Raw genomic sequence first — 18,797 nt, forward strand, 5'->3', positions numbered from 1 at the left:
CAGGATGTTGAGTGATTACCCAGAGGCCAGGGGTCAACCCCCCAAGTATTTCTCCATACCCTGTCCTAAATGTCCATTCCCCACTATCCATCCCTTATATTGGTTAGTAAAATATTATTTACTTTAGGTTTCCACCTCCCTTTAAATGTAACCTTGGCTCTCACTAGGAGGCTCCTGAGGTGTAGGGCCCAGTGCTCCTCACCCAGCTGCTCCCTGCTGCCCCACATCTGCCTTGGTTTGCCCAGGGCAGTGCCCACCCTGCCTGCCCCGTGCCCACACCGTGGCACTCACCATCTCTCGCACCCCGTACTCAGCCTCCACCTTGGCCCGCAGCTGCTCGAAGCACTGCTCCATGCGCTCGTGGAAGGGCCGCAGGTCCTCTGGCACCTTCTGCCCGTGGATCCGGATGCCCTCTGCCAGCAGGGGGATCTGTGGGACAGCGGGGACTCGTGGGGCTCCCTGGCACTGCTGCCAGCTGGCCCTGCCAGAGGGATGCTGCACCTGGTACCTGCCAGGCGATCAGGTCCTTCAGCTTCTCGATCTTCCCTGCATCCTCTGGGTGCTCCTGCATGTAGAGCTCCTGGAAAAAAGCCTGAAAAGACCTTCCTCAGTCCCACTGCCAGGCTGGCCAGGCTGCACACAGGCTGGGGATGGCACCCCCTTTCCTCTGGGGTCCATCTCCTCTCCTCTCTGGGATCCATCTCTTCTCCTCCCTGAATGCCACCCCCTTTCCTCTCTGGGATCCATCTCCTTCTCTCTGGGATCCATCTCCTCTCCTCCCTGAATCCCAGCCCCTTTCCTCTGGGATCCATCTCCTCTCCTCTCTGGGATCCATCTCTTCTCCTCCCTGAATGCCACCCCCTTTCCTCTCTGGGATCCATCTCTTCTCCTCCCTGAATGCCACCCCCTTTCCTCTCTGGGATCCATCTCCTTCTCCTCTCTGGGATCCATCTCCTCTCCTCCTGAATCCCAGCTCCTCTTCCTCTCTGGGATTCCACCCCCTCTCCTCCCTGGATCCCACCCCTTGTCCTCTCTGGGATCCCATCCCCTCTCCTCCCATGTGATCCCAATTAGGATCAGGGACTTCTCTGATGGGAACAAACCATTGCTGGGCACTGTGGCACCCCCAAACCCTTCCTGCTGTGTCCTCCCCATCCCAATCCTCATCCCAAGGCTCCCCACAGTGCCAGTCCTGGCTGTGCCCAGCTGGCCCTGACACAGCCTCTGCATTCCTCACCTTCTCATACTTGCTGAAGCCACCCATGACTGCAGGGTCCACGATGCCATTGAGCAGCATGGACAGAGGGTTGATGGGCAGGCTGGGGTCGTTCTGGTGCCTGTTGATCTCACTCATGATTTTCTCATTGGTTTTCATCATGGTCTCGATGGCGTTTTCCAGGGGGGAGATGATGATCTGTGTGCAGGAGGGGTCAAGGCTGGCAGGGTGGGCTCTCCCCAGCCCGGCAGGAGGGACCCCTGGGGCTGCACATCTCACCCCAGGAAGCCCCTCAGACCCCTGGGGCTGCACATCTCATCCCAGGAAGCCCCTCAGACCCCTGGGGCTGCACATCTCACCCCAGGAAGCCCCTCAGACCCCTGGGGCTGCACATCTCACCCCAGGAAGCCCCTCAGACCCCTGGGGTTGCACATCTCACCCCAGGAAGCCTCAGACCCCTGGGGTTGCACATCTCACCCCAGGAAGCCCCTCAGACCCCTGGGGCTGCACATCTCACCCCAGGAAGCCCCTCAGACCCCTGGGGCTGCACATCTCACCCCAGGAAGCCCCTCAGACCCCTGGCAGTGCCTAGGGCTGAGTGAGAGCTCCTGGGGATGTGCTGGCCATGCTGGTCCCAGCACAGAGTCACCCCATGGGCACTGGGCAGCAGTAAGGCTGCAGGAGACCTGGGGAACCACTGGTGTCACTTTGGGGGTGCAGCTGTGCCACACTGGGGTGGCAGGACATGGCACCATGGCAGACACACATGCAGCACTCATGCAGCTGTACATCCTGGTGCCTGCAGCACCCTGTGACAGCCCCACCAGGGCACCCTGTGACAGCCCCACCAGGACATCCTGTGACAGCCCCACCAGGACATCCTGTGACAGCCCCACCAGGGCACCCTGTGACAGCCACCAGGACACCCTGTGACAGCCACCAGGACACCCTGTGACAGCCCCACCAGGACACCCTGTGACAGCCCCACCAGGACATCCTTTGACAGGCACCAGGGCACCCTGTGACAGCCCACCAGGACATCCTGTGACAGCCACCAGGACACCCTGCGACAGCCCAGCCAGGACATCCTTTGACAGGCACCAGGGCACCCTGTGACAGCCCACCAGGACATCCTGTGACAGCCATCAGGGCTCCCTGTGACAGCCCATGGCACCCTGTGACAGCCACCAGGACACCCTGTGACAGCCACCAGGACATCCTGTGACAGCCATCAGGGCTCCCTGTGACAGCCCATGGCACCCTGTAACAGCCACCAGGACACCCTGTGACAGCCACCAGGACATCCTGTGACAGCCCATGGCACCCTGTGACAGCCACCAGGACATCCTGTGACAGCCCCACCAGGACATCCTGTGACAGCCCCACCAGGACACCCTGTGACAGCCACCAGGACACCCTGTGACAGCCCATGGCACCCTGTGGCAGCCCCACCAGGACACCCTGTGACAGCCACCAGTACACCCTGTGACAGCCACCAGGGCACCCTGTGACAGCCCCGCCAGGACACCCTGTGACAGCCCCACCAGGACATCCTGTGACAGCCCCACCAGGGCACATCACATCTCCACTGCTGTGGCTCCTGAGACTCCCTGGATGTTGGCCAAGCACCTCTGTCAGAGGAACAAAGCCCACACCCTGTCCCTGCTGCCCACGGAGCATGGCACAGGCAGGACACCTTCCCCATCCCCAGCTTGAGCTCCTGGCAGGGCAGGAGCATCCCCCAGGGTCCTGGAGAGCCCCCCAGGCCCCTCCTCACCGTTTCAGTGGAGATGACAACGAACCAGCGCAGGATGCCAGGCAGGGGATAGGCTGTCCTGAAGGTTGTCCTCTCAATCCACATGTTCTGTGGCAAGAGCAGCAGTCACTCCCCACCCTTCTCCCATCAGCCCTGGCTGCCCCATAGCATGGGGGGCTCCCACCTCCATGGGCACAGGACCAGGGACCCTGAGGTCCTTGCGGGGCCCCCCCAGCTGAGGGTCCTGGAACTCACAGCAAATTCATTGTCGGGATCGCTCGGGCCTCTCTTGAAAGGCCGTGAGTAGCTGAACCTCTGGATGTGGTTGGCTTTGTAGAAGCTGTGGGGAGGGAAGGGACAGAAATGAGAGAGGACCCCCAGTGTGTCCCACCACCCCCAGGGAGCAGAGCAGGGGCTCTGTGTGGGCACTCACTTGGTGATCTGCTCCGGGATGCTGCGGCCCTTGAGCCGGACCTTGGCCTCCTCCGCCGGCTGCACGGTGAAGCACTGGATGTCTGGGGGAGTGAAGGAGCACAGGAACACTGTGCAGGGCAGGGCTGCTGGGGACAGGGCTCCAGAGCCCTCCAGGGTGAGCCCCAGGGGGACAGAGAGGCATTTAAGGGATTGCCACATGGAGAGGGATGGACAGAGACCGAGCCACGCTCCCAGCTGTCACTGACACGTTTTCTGAAAAACAACTTTGCTGGGATTTCCCCCCTGAGAAGCTGAGAAACCTCAGAAAAGAAATGTAAACAAGAATTATCTGATGGCTGTGGGATGTGGTCTGGAGCTGCTTTACCAACAGGTGCATCTTGGATTGGTCTCATGTGGATTGTTTCTACTTGATGACCAATCCTTGTCCAGCTGTGTCGGGACTCTGGTCAGTCACAAGATTTTATTATTCATTCCTTTCTAGCTTTCTGACGTCTCCTTTCTCTTTCTTTAGTATAGTTTTAGTATAGCATTTATAATATAACATAATATGACTATATTATATACTATATAATATAGTATATAATATAATATATAATTATATATTATATACTATAATAAATACTAAATAAATATACTAAATATATATTATATACTATATATAATATAGTATATAATATATACATAATATACTATATAATATAATAGTAATATAATAGTAATATTATGTTATATTACATTACACAAGTGTAAATATAATATAATATAATATAATATAATATAATATAATATAATATAATATAATATAATATAATATAATATAATATAATATAATATAATATAATATAATATAATATAATATAATATTTACATTTATATTGTATTATATATACACTTGTGTGATGTATTATAACATAATATTACTATTATATTATATTAATCAGCCTTCTGAAACATGGAGTCAAATTCTCATCTCTTCCCTTGCCCTGGGGACCCTCAAACACCACCACCCTCATGCCTGTCCCAGTGCACACAGAGGATACACTGCCCTGGGGAGTCTGTGATGTCCTGGCCAGGGGGGGATGTGCTCTTCAGCTTCTCAGCATTGGGGAAGGGGCTCAGCAGCTGCATCTCAAAGTCCTCACGCCGCTCGTACTCCTTGCCCCGGTAGATGAAGATCTTGTTCTGCAGGGCAGGAAGGTGACAGCTCATCCCTGTGCCACAGAGCAGGGCCAGCAAGCCCCACAGCACTGGGATGCTGTGATGAGACACCCCCCATCTGGGAAAAAATATCTCCCCAAACCCAGGAACTAGAAGAAAAATGAAAGAAGGCACATGGAGAATCAGGGTTGGTGCCAGCCAAGCAATGTCACTAAGGACAAATCCTCTGTGACAAATCTGGTGGCTTCTACAAGGGTGTGGCAGCATGGGGGGGGGGGATGGAGGGAGCGTGACTGGACTTGTGCAAACCATCTGACCCTGGGATGTCCCCTGGATGGGACAGATGCTGGGTGAGGAACAGGCTGGATGGTGACACTCAGAGAGTTGTGGTGCTCAGCTCCACGTCCAGGTGCAAACCAGTGAGGAGTGGGGCTCCTTGGCAATGGAGGTGGCAGGTCTGGATGGTCCCTGCCTATGGAGGTGGCAGCTCTGGATGGTCCCTGGCTATGGAGGTGGCAGCTCTGGATGGTCCCTGCCTATGGAGGTGGCAGCTCTGGAGCTGCTCCTGGCTCTGCTTACCCTGAGGAAGGTGGGGAAGCCCTGCCCGTAGTACCCCACGGCAAAGTAATCCGGGCTGGGCCGCAGCACCTTCAGGATCTTCTCATAGAACTTGGCTTCTCGCTGCTGCAGAGGAGAGGGGCAGGATGAGGGCAGGAGGGGGCCCTGCAGACCCCCCATTCCCCCCTGCCTGGCTGAGCAGCACCCCCAGCCCAGCCAGGCACCCACCAGGATGTCACTCAGCATCTCGTAGTCGAACACGTGGCTCTCGTACTGCTCTGCCAGCTCCTTGCAGATGTGGATGGCTTCCTCCCACATCTGGAGGAGAGAGAGGGGCCAGGACAGGGCCCCCCAGTGCAGGGTGAACTGGGGAAGGGGGCACCAGGGGCTTCCAGCAGGGACCAGCTGCACCCCTGGCCCCTGTGAGGAGGGGGAGAGGGCTCTCCTGTGAGGACTGGTGGGCAGCAGAAGAACTTGGCTTCCCACCATCCCCAGCCCTGGAGCCCCCAGCTGACCCCATCAAGCCTTTGTCCAGAGATGTCCAAGCTTCTGACCCAGGCTGGGATGGGACAGCATGGGACAGGGATGGGACAGGGATGGGATGAGGGACAGTGGCTGTGGGGTGAACCATGCAGACTCACTGCAGGACAGCTCCAGCCCTTCTGCAGCAATGGGGAGTGAGGGGCTGTGCTGAGAATGGGATCTGGGAGCATGAAACAGGGCGAAATTGGTGACAAGGGGGCCAGGCTTGCCCTAAGCCAGCCCAGCTCCCTCCAGTTTTGGGGTTTCAGAGGCTGCAGGGTCTGTAGGGGCCACACTCACCTTGCCCTGGTCGAAGTATTCGATGATCTGGTTGTACAGAGCCTCCTTCAGCTGGCGCTGAGTGTGCAGGTGGAGCCCGTGTGGGCCTGGCACAGGGGCTGCATTCGACTCCTCTGACCACTGCACGAGGGATTGGGGACCTGTCACACCAAGGCCACGGGGCTGCCCCCTCCTCCCAGCCCCCCCAGCCCCCCGTGCCCACCGTGAGCAGCCGGGCGTGCAGCAGCAGCGTGTAGGCTCCCTCCGTGTAGTTCTCGTAGCTGATGTGCAGGTCCTTCAGCTTGTACAGGTACCTGGCGGTGACAGAGCCACATGTGGGGGTGACAGCACCATCACCCTGCCTCTCAGGCCGCTCTGCCAAGCCCATCCCTCTGGGAATGGCCAGGAGCCCCCAGCCCAGGTGCTGCAGGGCATCCCAGGGCTGTGCTCACCTGATGTACATGGCCTGGCGGTCGATCTCCTTGTAGAAGTTCTGTGGAAAGGCAGATAAGGCTGTTTGAGTGGCCCCAGGGATGGCACGTGCCACAGCCCCTCACACTGCCACCCTCTGGGTCACAGTGCTGCCAGGACTGTCCCCACGCAGGGTTGGCCATGGCCCACACAGCTGCACATCCCAAGAGATGCCAGCTCTGGCACCACGTGCACCTCCTCTCTGCTGTGCCAGGGGCACCCTGGGGACTTGGGGAGATGCAGGGACAAGCCCTGGGGACCTGGGGGAGCACGGGAACAAGCCCTGGTTGCCCCAGGGAGCTGGGGCATGGGATGAGCCCTGCCAGCCTCAGGGAGCTGGAGCAGGGCACAGGTGCTCACCAGGAGGTTGACGGTGCAGCTCATGCTGTAGGTCTTGTTCTCGTCATTCATGACAGCCCTGTAGTCCAGGAGCCGCTCCAGGAGCTCACTCACCAGCCTCACAAAGTCCTCTCCAGGCTTGGCCAGCTCGGGGTGGCTCTGGCAGCAGCTCAGCAGGCTGGGGAAGAGAGGGAGGCACAGGTCCCACTGCCCAGCCAGCTCTGCTGTGCTCCCATCAATGCCCTGCCCAGCAGCAAAGGGCAGGGACAAAGCCTGGGCAGAGCAGGGGCATCACCTGGGGCAGGGGTGACTCCTGGGGCAGAGATAACACCTGGGGCAGGGGCAATTCCTGGGGCAGAGATAACACCTGGGACAGGGGCAATTCCTGGGGCAGAGATAACACCTGGGACAGGGGCATCACCTGAGGCAGGGGTAACTCATGGTCTGAGCTAACACCTGGGGCAGAGATAACACCTGGGGCAGGGGCATCACCTGAGGCAGGGGGGACTCCTGGCGCTGAGATACATCTGGGGCAGGGGTAACACCTGGGGCAGTGGTATCACCTCAGACAGAGGTAGCTCCTGGGGCAAAGATGTCACCTGGGGCAGTGGCATCACTTATGGCAAAATTCCTTATTAATTACCCTTAAGTATCACTTAAGGGTAATTCCTGGGGCAGAGGTGTCACCAGGGACAGGAGCATCACCTGCAGCAGAGGTAGCACCTGGGGCAGGCTGGCTGGGCCAGCAGAGATGTGCAGGGGGCACACGGTGGTGCTCAGGCTCCCTCCTCGCTGGTCCCTTTCCCCCTGGCACACTCCGGGCCAGGGCACAGCGTGAGGAGCAGTGGGACGGCAGGGAATGGTGACAGCAAAGGGGAGAAGGTGGCAGGGATGTCACTGCACACTCACATGCTCTTGAAAAGCTGCATGTACTGCTCGTCCCCCCGGCCGCCCTCCACCTCGCTGTCCAGCCTGCGCAGGATCTCATCCTCAAACTGCAAAGCGGACGGAGATGGGCTGAGCTTGGGGCAGCCCCTCCCCAGAGGCCATCCCAAAGAGAAGGTTCCAGACCACGCCACTCCCCTGCCGTGGGTGGTTCCCAGCCCACCCCGGGCCTCACCCGGCTGAAGGTGCCGCTGAGGCGGTGCTCGCACAGCATCATGTCGAAGAAGATGGGGATGGTGGATTTGCGCAGCTCCAGCTCCGGCACCAGCGTCATCTCCAGGATGGGACCCACCATGCCCGGGATGAACTCGATCTTGCGCTGGCCTGGGAGGACAGGGAGGGCTGGGAGGGCAGATCCACGCCCAAAGCAGCAAAACCCCGCTCGCCACACCCACTCTGGGCACGGAGAGCCAAAATCCATCCCTGCGCAGCGTGGCTCACCGAGGCTGTACCACATGTCCCGGATGGATGCTCCGATGGTGGCTCTCATGTCCCCGTACCTGCGGGGACAAAGGGCACTCAGCATCGCTCTGCAGCCCCGGGTGTGCCCAGCCCAGCTGGCTCATCCCAAAATCCCTGTCGCCGAGGTAGGGACTCACTTGGCCAGGATACTGTTGCGTTTGGCCGGGGAGAAGTTCTCCAGCTGCAGCGAGTCTTGGGTGAGGAAAGCCACGGCCAGGTGGAAATAATTGTTCCAAAGCTGCGGTGGAAGCAGAGGGATGGATGAGTGCCAGGCTGGGTGGCACAGTGGGGTCTGCTCCTGACCCCCCCGGACTGAGGCAGCGCCCACCCACCTGCAGCTCGAAGTCGCTGTTGCTCAGGAACATCTCGGTTAAGGTGGTGGCAAAGTGGTTGATGGCACGCAGGAACTCCCTGGGGACAGTGAGCACTGGCACTAAGTGAGGGCAGCACCAGCGTGCCCAGCCTGCTGTGCCCACCACCGTCACACAGAGGGGGGAGGTCCTTTCTGCCCCCCAAACACTGTCCAGCACCCCAGTCCTGCACGCCCAGAGTCCACCTGCCCCGCTGTCACCATGATATTTTCTGAAAAATCCTCTTTGCCCAGCATTTTCTCCTGGGAGGCTGAAAGGCCTCAGAGATGAATGAAAACAATAATTATCTGATTGCTGCTCCTGTGTTTGCTGCTTGGACATTGTTTACACCAACAGGTGAATGTTTGATTGGTTTCATGTGAATTGTTTTTTCTTAATGGCCAATCACGGCCAGCTGTGCCAGACTCTGAGTCAGTCCCAGGTTTTTATTCTTCATTCTTGTTAAGCCTTCTGATGTACCCTTTCTCTTTCTTTAGTATAGTTTTAGTATAGCATTAATATAATTATATTATGGTATAATGTAGTATAATATTAATATAATATAATATAATATAATATAATATAATATAATATAATATAATATAATATAATATAATATAATAATAAATATATCAGCCTTCTTAGAACAAGGAGTCAAATTCTCATCTCTCACCTCGTCCTGGGGACCCTCACAAACACCACACCCCACAGCACCCCAGGTGCTCACAGCCACCCCAGCCTCCCCCTGTGGTCCCTCCCCGGCCTCTCACCGGTTCTGCACCATGTTCATCACCACCCAGTCACCAGGATACACCGTCTTCCCAATCAGGTCCTTGAAAAGGATAAAAGTCTCCATGAGGAAGTCCTGCAAGGGAGGGAGAGAGGTCAGGAGCCGTGCTGGGCTGCAGTGCCCTCCGGAGGATGCTGTGAGGGAGGCGCTGGTGCCAGGGGGCCCCATGTTGCACTCACCATCAGCTCAGGCCGGGAGGGGAACGCCTGGATGTAGGTGCTGTAGTGGTCCTTGTCCATCTGGCTCAGGATGGTGGCCATGCAGGCCACGTAGTGGCTCTGGGGGACAGGAGCTGCTCAGGCCCTGCTGGGTCCTGCAGCTCCAGTCAGTTCATAACCCACAGCCCCAACTGCCCTGGGCTCTGTTCACCTCCACCCTCCTCTTCCCCAGCTCCCTTCTCCTGGCCCCTTCATGTGTATCCCACTGCAGGGATGGGAGGGCTCCTGCACCCACCACGGTGCCAGGGGGATGCAGGTGTAATTACAGAGTGGTGCTGAAGCACCTCTGTCATTTCTGAGAGATCATTTAAGGCCATCTGTGAATGTAAGGGCATTTTGAAAGTGGCAAGCAGGTTCCTTCTGGAGTGTCTCCAGTGCAGGGTCCCAAACTCAGCCCTTGGCTCCACTCCAGGAGGCTTCAGCTTTGCAGCAGGACAAGTGGAGTGTGCACGAGCAGGATGATGCCCAAAAGCTGTCCCAGAGACACTCCCAAGGCTGGAAACTGCGGGAAAAGGCAGCAATTCCTGGGCTAAGAGCATGGTCTGGCATGCTCAGGGGCAGTGATGGCCCTGCCGTGCCCCTGTGGCACTGATGGAGCTTCGAGGGTGGCTTCAGGTGCCAACCCATGCCCAGAGAGTGCCGTGCTCGAGCCCTGCGAGGGCAGCACCGGGCTCTGGGCACCGCGGCTGCCCTTCCATCCCTGGCAGCTCGGGCACTGCCGGAGCTCCCTCCTGGATTCCAGCGGAGCATTCCCGCACTGCCATTTCCCCATGGCAGCCCCAGGCCAACCAAGCACAGCACACCCAAGCGGAGTGTTCGGGGAGGGGTGGGACCGCTGCTGGTGACCGAGGGCTCCAGCCTCGCACCACCAGCCCGGGGGCAGCCCCGGGATCTCCCCGGGATGGGGCGGAGCCCACCGAGGGCTGCCGCGGGTGAGCAACGAGCGCCCACGGCCAGCCAGCCCCGGCTGCGAGAGGTTTTCCGTCTCTACGAGGGAATTCCAGGGAATTCTCTTGTGCAAAGCAAACCCCAAAATCTCCCGCTCTTCCGGGAATCCGCGTGGTGCCTCAGCCCCGCGGCCGCCCCGCTCAGCAGCACCGGGGGCGCACCGGGGGCACACCGGGGGCCCGCGGGACCGGGGCGCGCCGCCACCGCCCCGCCCGGTGCCGGGACCGCGACTCCTCCCGGGCTCCGGGGCTCTGCTCCCGGGCGCGCACCCCATGCCCGGGGCTCCGCCCCCCGCCCCGCTCCGCCCCCGCCGGCTCCGCCCCGGTACCGGCGAGCGCGCGCCGCCCCGCCCCGCCCCGCCCCGCCGAGCCCCGCGCCCGCCGCTGCCGGACCCGCGCCGCCGCCGCCGCTGCCGCCGAGCACCAGGTACCGGGCGGGATGGGGAGGAGGCTCGGCCGGGGAGCGGGGCGGCGGCCGGACCGGGTGCTGCGGGCATCGGCCCTGCGGCCGGTACCGGGACCCCGAGCGGCCCCGCGGCCGGGGCGTGCGAACCCCGGGCCAGGAGCGGCGACGCGGTGCGGGGAGCCCCGAAACCGGGACTGCGCGGCGGTGCGGGGACCCCGGGGGCGCGGGAGCGGTGCGGGGACCCTCGGCCCGCGGGATGCGCGGGGGCCGGCGGGGCCGGGGGCGAGGAGCCGAGCTGGGCTGGCGAGGGGGATCCTCGGTGTCCCCGGATCCCCGGGGGTCGCGGCACCTCCCTGTCCTCCCCTCTTTGCTCCCGGCGAGCAGGAGCTGCCCGGGGAACTGCGGGAGGCACGGGGACGGTGGCACCGCGCACCGAGCATCCTCCGGCGGGCACCGTGCGCCGAGCACCCCGCACCGAGCCCCCTACGCCGGGCACCCCGCACCGAGGGTGCCCAGCCGGTGGCCACCGGCGACCGCGGCGGGGGTCTCTGGGGGACACAGCCGTGCCGGAACGGTGGCACGGTGCGTAGCCTATGGAGGAGCATCTGTGGTGGGAGCTGCCGTGTTAGAGGGGCCGAAGACCCCCACGTTGCTCCGCGCTGCCGCAGCCTCGCCCTGTCCGCCCCGGCCCGTGGTCCCCGCGCTGCTGGGGGCCCCCGGGCGGGCTCATCTCCGCTCCCCCTCGTTCGGAACGCGTCCGTCAGCCGGGGCTGTGCCGGGTGACACACGCACACGCAGATCCAGGGATGTCACTTTCGGTACCGCGCGCCGCGGTGACGCCGGCCGGGGCTGGAGGGATTCAGCCCACGTTGCTCCCGGCAGCTCCGCGCCCAAGGCCTTGTGTCCGCCGGAGCGAGCCCCGGGCAGTCCCAAGGAATGGGGGTGCTCCGGTCCCTCCCGGGGTGCTCCGGTCCCCATCCTCCCCGCGGGAACGCGCACAAACCCCGCCGGAGCCGCGGCTGCCGAGGGCGGTGCGGGAGAGGGGCCGAGGTCTCCGCGGAGCCGCTTTGGTGCCGGGAGCACGAGGTGGACACGAATGAGTAACCAGCGGGCCCCGGCTGTGCCAGCGCGGGGACATACGGGGACATCGGTGTCAGCTGCTCGCTCCGAGGGGCACGGCGTGCCCAGGGCCAGCAGCGAGCTCCGGGCTCGGGAATGAGCCCCTGGGCACAGCCGCGGCGCCGGGGGACGCGGGGACCACCGGCTGCGCTCCCTCCGGCCGGTGCTGCCCGAGGAGCGGGGCCGGGAGCGGCGGGGGGGACCCTCGGCTGGGGATGGCACCTCCGGCCCTTCCCCGTGTCCCCTGTCCGGCGGGGGGGACCCTCGGCTGGGGATGGCACCTCCGGCCCTTCCCCGTGTCCCCTGTCCGCAGGGAGCGTTCGTCCTTCCGGCGCTCTCGGAGGAGCGGGGTGGATTTGGTGGCAGGAGCTCCTTTGGACTGAGGTTGTCTTCTTTACAAATGATAATTACTGTAATTGCTTAATAGCATGGTGGCATCCAGAGGCCACAGATAATGAGCGGGTCTATTCCTGTCCCTGCTAACAACACTCCTCCGGTCCTACCCAGCGCCGCGGGCAGAGCCTGCCTCCCCTGTTTGCTGAGCTGCTCCGTATGGTCCGGGCTGTTCCGTGGTGGGGAAACTGAGGCACGAGGCGGAGGAGAACACTCGCTAATTCCCAAACTCCCCCGGTAGCCAGTGTTGTCTAAAGCGCACGGAGATAAAGGGGGGCGGGCTGCTCGATGGCATTGAGAATGCACTTAAAGGCAGGGATTTGTATTCTGGAAGGACGTTGCCCGTGCTGGGAGCTGCAGCTGCAGAGGCCGTGCTGCTGGCTGCTGCCACCGTGGCTGGGGGCTGCCCCAGGGGCTCCCTGCTGCACCCAGGACCGAGCCCCCCGAGCCTGGACCGGGGTGTGCAGGGGCAGCTGGGGCAGTGCAGGAACTGCTGGGCGGTGGAGGCTTCCCAGCTTTTTCCAGAAGTGTGCTCTGGGGACAGTTGGTGGCTTTCTGATGCCATTTCTGGCCTGCGAGGGAGCCCACGGAGCCTTTGTCACCCAGGGTCCCCTGGCCCAGGGATTGCTCTGCACGCTGGGGCAGGGGGGCTCCAGATGGGTGCCCAAGCCCTTCTCCAGAGCTGAGACATCCTCCCTGCAGAGCACAGGGCTGTGGGGGTCTGCAGATGAGCTGGGGCTCCTGCGCCAAAAGTCTCTGGGCCGTGTCCCACTTCCCTTGTCCTGTCCCTGCTGCAGGACCAGCCCGTGCTGGAGATGCCAACAGAGCCCTGGGGTTTGGTGCTGGCCACCAGCCGAGCTCTCTGGGCTGGATCTCCATCACAAGCATCTTCCCAGGCCCGTGTAGCCACCCAGGGCGAGGAGGAGGAGGAGGAGGATGGTGTTGCCCAAAGCCCATTCAGTGGGAAGGAAGCAGGGTGTTCTTCCTCCCGGGGTGGTCTCTCCTGCCAGCAGCAGCTCCAGGGATGCTTGCCTGCTCCTCCTTCCCTGGATGAGCCCAGGGAAGCCTCGGGACAGAGAACAAACTCCTCCTGAGCTGCTCCCGCAGGCAGGTCACTCTACCTCTTCGTGTCTCATTAAAGCAGCGATAGCAAAGCTCCTCTGCCTGGCAGAGAGGTGGGAACGCCAGCAGGTAGCACAGTGAGCAGAGCCACCACTGCCATGACAGCCCTGTTAGCATCCACGGGAGACACAGGAATCATTTGGCTTCTGCAGCTTCTGAAGGCTCGTGCAGAGCCTTTGTGCTCCATCTCCTGCCCGTGCGCGGCTCCATCTGCAGCAGCAGCGCATCCACATCAGAGGGGAGCGATGGCAGCAGGGCTGGTGACCTCAGCGTGCCGGGAGGATGTCACTGCTCCCTCCCCAGCCCGCGGGATCCCTTCCATGCCACCAGGGGCATGAGCCATGGCACGTGTGGCCAGGCCAGCCGGGAGCCCCAGAGAGGAGCCTGTGGGGTGGCCGTGGGTGCTGGTGCCATGGGGAGGTGGGTGCTGGGGGCCCCCTGGCCAGGCTGGATGCCAGAGCCTCCTCCTGAGCCCCGTGGCTGGGAGAGTGACTGATGTTCCCTCAGAGCACTCCAGCCAGTGACCTACATAGGGATGAGTGCGGAGCCCTCGCTCCTGTGAGCCACCGCTGGTGCTGGGACCCACGTGCCACTCCCAGCACCCCTGGGCAATGCTCAGGGCAGGGCTGAGGGGCACAGCCACCCCTGGCACAGCCCTGGTGGCAGGGACAACTCCTGTGCCCTCAGCCAGGCCAGCCCAGGGCTCCTGGGGGAGACACAGCGACGCTCGAGCAGTGCCTGGAGCGCTGCTGAGAGGGAGGGGGCCAGCACTGCGAGGTCCTTCAGGGACATGGCGAGCTGGCCTTGGGGACAGGAGCTGAGCTGGACTCAGAGAGCACTGGGAATGTGGCTGGAGAAGGGGTTTCTCCCTGCTGGGGGCTGTGAGGGCTGAGCACAGGAGTGAGAAGAGCGGCTTGAGCGGAAGCGCTCGGTTGGCACGAGTACAGTGGGATGGAAACGGGTGTGATTAAGTGCCTGCAGGAAATGAGAAGGGCTGGGAGGCTCCCAGCAGCCGGGTTCTGGAAGAGCCTCCAAGAAGAGAAGCGTGAGGGCAGGGCATGAGCTGGCTTCGTGGTGGAGCTTCCTCAGCGAGGAAGCAGATTTGGGGTGTGCAAGCTGCCCCAGGAGCTGCTCCAAGTCCTCCATCCTCGAGTCCCACGCATGCTCTGATCCGAGAACAAACGCCTCGAGTCCTCCCAGAGCCAAGGCAGGATTAGGCTCTGCTCTGATGTGTCATGAGCCTGGTTCCTGCCCCTCCAGAGCTCATCCTCCAGTGCTGCCCCAGTCCACAGCCAGCAGCACCTCTGTCCCCGCTGCAGATCAGGAAAATCAGACGTGCTGCCCCACAAAGGCACTACCTTGCCAGCAGAGCTGGGTCATTCACTCCTCTCCTCTGTGGTTCCAGGAGAACCTGACTTCCTCCCTCATAAATCTCATCTCCTGGCTTCCTGTGTCCTGAGGAGAAGATTTATGTGTCTGCCTCGTTTTTCCCTCTTCCACGGCATTACCAGCAAGGGTGAAGGAGAGGATAGGTGGAGAAAGGGCTGAAGCTGCCAGGTAACTTTACAGTCAGGGCAGTGAGGGCTCTGACCTCTGAGGGCAGCCCTGCAGCATCACAGATGTGTCCCATGACATCCTCTGCAAACCCAGCAGGTTTGGTGCCTCTTATTCACAAAATCCACCACCCATGGTGGCCAGAGAAACCCAGTGCTGGGGCTCTCTGAGGGGTGTCCATGAGAAGAGATTCCTGATGTTTCCTCAGCTCCTGGGGTCACTCAGCAGAGGAGAGATCATTCCCAAGCGTGTGAGCATCCAGCAGAGCTCATGGCATGTCACAGTGGCATCACCTGCTTTCACCTGTACATCCCCCATGTGATTTGCTGTCTCACTTTATACGTGTGCCTGGATTTCCCATAGGAACCAGAGAAGAAAACCACTCAGACCTTAAAAAATTACTGAGATGGAGGGTCCACCATTGTGCAAAACCTTTCCAAGCTGTTCCTGTGCCAGCTGGCCTCACTTTTTAAGGAAGTTGCTTCTCTGACATGCCAACATGCATTTCCAGCTGCCATGAACAGAGCTTGGAGCTGCCACTCAGAGCCCCATCCGGCACATTCTGTGCTCCATGCCCCCTGCCTTCCTCTGAACTGGCCTTTTTCCTTCCTTGCTCTTCATTTTCTCCCCTTTCCTCAGTTTCCCTCTGTGCTCAGGGCCGTGGGATGGTTACGAGCAGAGACGTGCTGCTGAGCTGCTTTTAACCCACTTCAAGCGTGCCACTTTGCTTTTGGGATCATCCTGCTTTCTTCATCGAAATGTCAAATGCCTCACAGAAATCCGAGTGTGCTCTGCCGAGGCTTTTACCTCCCCTGACCAAACTTGGAACCTCATCAAGCCCGGCAGCAGCAAATGGGTTTGATGAGCCGTGCTCTGCCCAGCCCCGCGCTGCCTGGCGTGGCTGCCTCACGCTGCCCTCCTTCACAGGGGATTAGTCAGGCACCAAGCCCATCCCCTGGGCGGTTCCAGCCCACCTGCATCCCCCAGATCACCGCGCAGGGCTCTGGGGCTCCCTGTCCCACCCACTGGGCTCTCCTGAGGTCGCTGTGCAATGATCAGTCCAAGGAGGATCCTGGTGTCCAGCAGAGTGGAGCACCCGGGCTCCTGCTTTGGCTTCAGGTTTCTCCTGGAGGGAGGAGTGACCACAGCTCTGGGGTCCTGTTGGAGTAGACCCCAGAAGGGGCTGTGGTGGGCTCAGGACCTTGGAGGGGCTCCAGCAGCCCCAGGATTGAGGTGCTGAGCACCATTGCCCAGTCAATGAGCTTGAGAGTGGCTGGGAAGTGCTGGGTGCCAGGTGCATCTGAGATGTCCTTTGGAGCCAGCAGCAGAGTGAGTTCCTCGGGTTCAGGGACAGCCCAGGAGGGTCCATCAGACCCTAGATTGGACCATCCTGACCCCCCCCACAGCGGGGCTCATTATCCATGCTCGGGGATGCCGATGTGCTGCAAACAGCGCCCGAGCGGGGCACTAAACCCAAGCACAGCACGGAGGAGAAAACGCAGGGATGCGTGGGAGGGTCCTGGCGCGGCTCTTTGACATCCTCGCAAGTGTTCCCAAACGGAGTTGCTCCATGTATAATTTATAGGCTTCCCTTTGTCCTTGTGGCTCGTCTCTGATCTGCCGGCGGTTCGGGAGGGCCGAGGGTGCTCCGGCGAGGCCCCGCTGAGTGACAGCGCCGCGTTTGCTGCGTCGGCAGGGGACCGGCCCCGTCCCACGCTGCGGCAGCCACGGCTCGCCCCGGGCCCCGGCGCAGCATCACAGGGGCTGCTCCTGCTTTTAAACCGTGCCAGCCGCGCTCCTGCCCCGTGCCCGGCGCTCGGAGCCCTTCCCAGCACCCATCGAGGGCCCTCTGGAGCAGGCTGGCACACTCGGGCTCCTCTGGGCTCCAGATGGGGCCAGCGGCTCCCTGTGCCCTCCCTCGTTGCCCTTTGCTGCCGGGCATGCCAAGCTCTGGCACAGGGACAGAGGTGACCCCACGTCCGTGACGGGGCTTCAAGGGTGGCTCAAATATCGCGGATATCGCGACAGGCGGTGCCCAGGCCAGCGTGGGTGCCCCGGGCCGGGAGGGCTGAAGCGAGGACGGCCTCTGGCTGCAGCCCCAGCCAGCTCGCTCCTCCAGCTCGCTGCTCCGCCTGTTGCTGTCCATACTAACGAGCAGCCCCATCCCGTCCCTCGTCTCGTCCTGCCTCGCAGACATCTCCGGGTGTCTGGGCACGGCTCCAAGCTCGGGCGGCGCGTGGAGCAGCATCCCGACGAACCCGGAGCGGGGCGTGCGGGGCCGGGGTGGGTGCGGGGGGGGGCTCGGAGACCCCCGGCTCCGCTGGGGCAGCGCTCACCGCCGGCCTGGGCAGCGCTGGAAGTTTGGCCGTGCCGGCGCTGAGGACTCCGGGCTCCTCTGCTGAGTCAGCGCTTCGTGCCAGCAGGAACAAGGCAAGACAGGGAGGGGACCGGGGGAGGGGGGTGTCTGAGCCGTGTGTCCGTCCGCAGTGAGGGCAGGGAGGCTGCGGAGACAGCGAGGCTCCTGCCTGGGTGTGCGGGAGCACCGGGCTGTGCTCTGGGGATGGGGGACACGGGACACGGTGTGGTGCGACAAAGCTGAACCGCTGCTCGCTGCGGCTGGAATCTCTGGTTTTGGCTGCGGCCCAAAAGGAGCCGACGGCCTCCCCTGCAGCCCCGGGACGTCCCGGCTGGGCTCCCGGTGTGCCCCGTGCTCCTGGTGCCCGGGCAGTGTGAGGGGCCGGCGGGGCTGGGTGCTGGGGGTACGGCAGGGACGGGGCAGCAGAGGGGTTCCCCTTGCAGCTGTGGGGAGCGGGAGCCCTGCAGGGCCGTGCGGGGACAATGGCAGGGACAGGGACAACGGCAGGGATGCAATCCCTGGGTGCAATCCCCCCTGTGACCCCGGGTCCTGCCCCTGTGCCGCCTGTGAAGCGCTGCTGGAGTCAGGGACATCCCCCGGCCTCACTGAAGGTTCTCCCTCCTGCTCGTTCCCATGTGCCTGAAGTGGCTCCGTGTCCCCAAGCCACTGTCTCGCCACTGCTCACAGAGCTGGTCCCACATGCCTGCAGCCCAGCCAGCACCTCTGGTGCCCAGTCCGGCCACAACCACCCGTGACACGTCCCCTGTGTCACCCTGGCCATGCCCCAGGCAGGCTGGGGACCCCATGCCCATCCCGCCATGTCCCGTGCTGGATGGGTGCCCCACGCCTTGCCCATCCCCGCAGAGCTGGAGCCCGTGCCCAGCGGGTGCCTCGCGTCCGTCTGTCCGTCCCTCACGGACAGCAGCCCCTTGCCCTGGCCCCTGCCCTGCCCTCCCGCACACGAGGCACCAGCCCTGGCGAGGCAGAGCTATTTTTAACAGCCGCTTCTGCTTGATTTGAGCTGTGAACTCGGAACGTGTTTATGCTAAAGGGCTTTCTTTTCCCTTCTCCCTTTGTGCTGAGGAGGCAGCGCCGCAGATCAAAGCCTGTCTCTTCGCGTTTGCTGATGGTGGGCTGGGAGGGAGCCGAGCCGGGAGAGGCCGGCACTTCCACGGGGACACTCGTGTCCTCGGGGGCCGCGGTGGCGTGGCCGGCTCTGACGCACCTCTCTTTGTCCCCGCAGGTCCGGGAGCCATGGGCGGGCACGGCGGGCACCGGGCGGCCCGCAGCGGGCGGCGCTGAGCCCGGGCGGCCGCGGCGGGACCATGAGCGGCTGCGGGCACCGGCGGGGAGCGGCGGAGCCGGGCTCGGCCGTCGGGGCGGCGCGCCGGGGGCTGTAGG

The 18,797-nt window shown here is 61.9% G+C and overlaps 1 protein-coding gene across 1 annotated transcript in view; it reads right to left on the reverse strand.

Moving 5' to 3' along the window:
- LOC136555792 (dedicator of cytokinesis protein 2-like) overlaps positions 1 to 18,797 on the reverse strand; it is a 53,131-nt gene that overhangs the window by 2,958 nt on the left and 31,376 nt on the right. Inside the window, exons 28-47 of the mRNA XM_066548803.1 lie at positions 9,461 to 9,559; positions 9,262 to 9,356; positions 8,474 to 8,552; positions 8,279 to 8,379; positions 8,121 to 8,179; positions 7,855 to 8,003; positions 7,644 to 7,729; positions 6,756 to 6,912; positions 6,377 to 6,417; positions 6,148 to 6,238; positions 5,946 to 6,065; positions 5,352 to 5,441; positions 5,145 to 5,249; positions 4,448 to 4,589; positions 3,406 to 3,487; positions 3,228 to 3,312; positions 2,994 to 3,080; positions 1,238 to 1,414; positions 509 to 592; positions 292 to 429 (exon numbers count right to left, since the gene is read on the reverse strand). Coding sequence (XP_066404900.1) covers positions 292 to 429; positions 509 to 592; positions 1,238 to 1,414; positions 2,994 to 3,080; positions 3,228 to 3,312; positions 3,406 to 3,487; positions 4,448 to 4,589; positions 5,145 to 5,249; positions 5,352 to 5,441; positions 5,946 to 6,065; positions 6,148 to 6,238; positions 6,377 to 6,417; positions 6,756 to 6,912; positions 7,644 to 7,729; positions 7,855 to 8,003; positions 8,121 to 8,179; positions 8,279 to 8,379; positions 8,474 to 8,552; positions 9,262 to 9,356; positions 9,461 to 9,559 — 2,067 coding nt within the window. The remainder of the gene's footprint in view (positions 1 to 291; positions 430 to 508; positions 593 to 1,237; positions 1,415 to 2,993; positions 3,081 to 3,227; positions 3,313 to 3,405; positions 3,488 to 4,447; positions 4,590 to 5,144; positions 5,250 to 5,351; positions 5,442 to 5,945; positions 6,066 to 6,147; positions 6,239 to 6,376; positions 6,418 to 6,755; positions 6,913 to 7,643; positions 7,730 to 7,854; positions 8,004 to 8,120; positions 8,180 to 8,278; positions 8,380 to 8,473; positions 8,553 to 9,261; positions 9,357 to 9,460; positions 9,560 to 18,797) is intronic.

This window comes from Molothrus aeneus, chromosome 4, assembly GCF_037042795.1.
Source record: "Molothrus aeneus isolate 106 chromosome 4, BPBGC_Maene_1.0, whole genome shotgun sequence".
Taxonomy (NCBI): Eukaryota; Metazoa; Chordata; class Aves; order Passeriformes; family Icteridae; genus Molothrus; species Molothrus aeneus.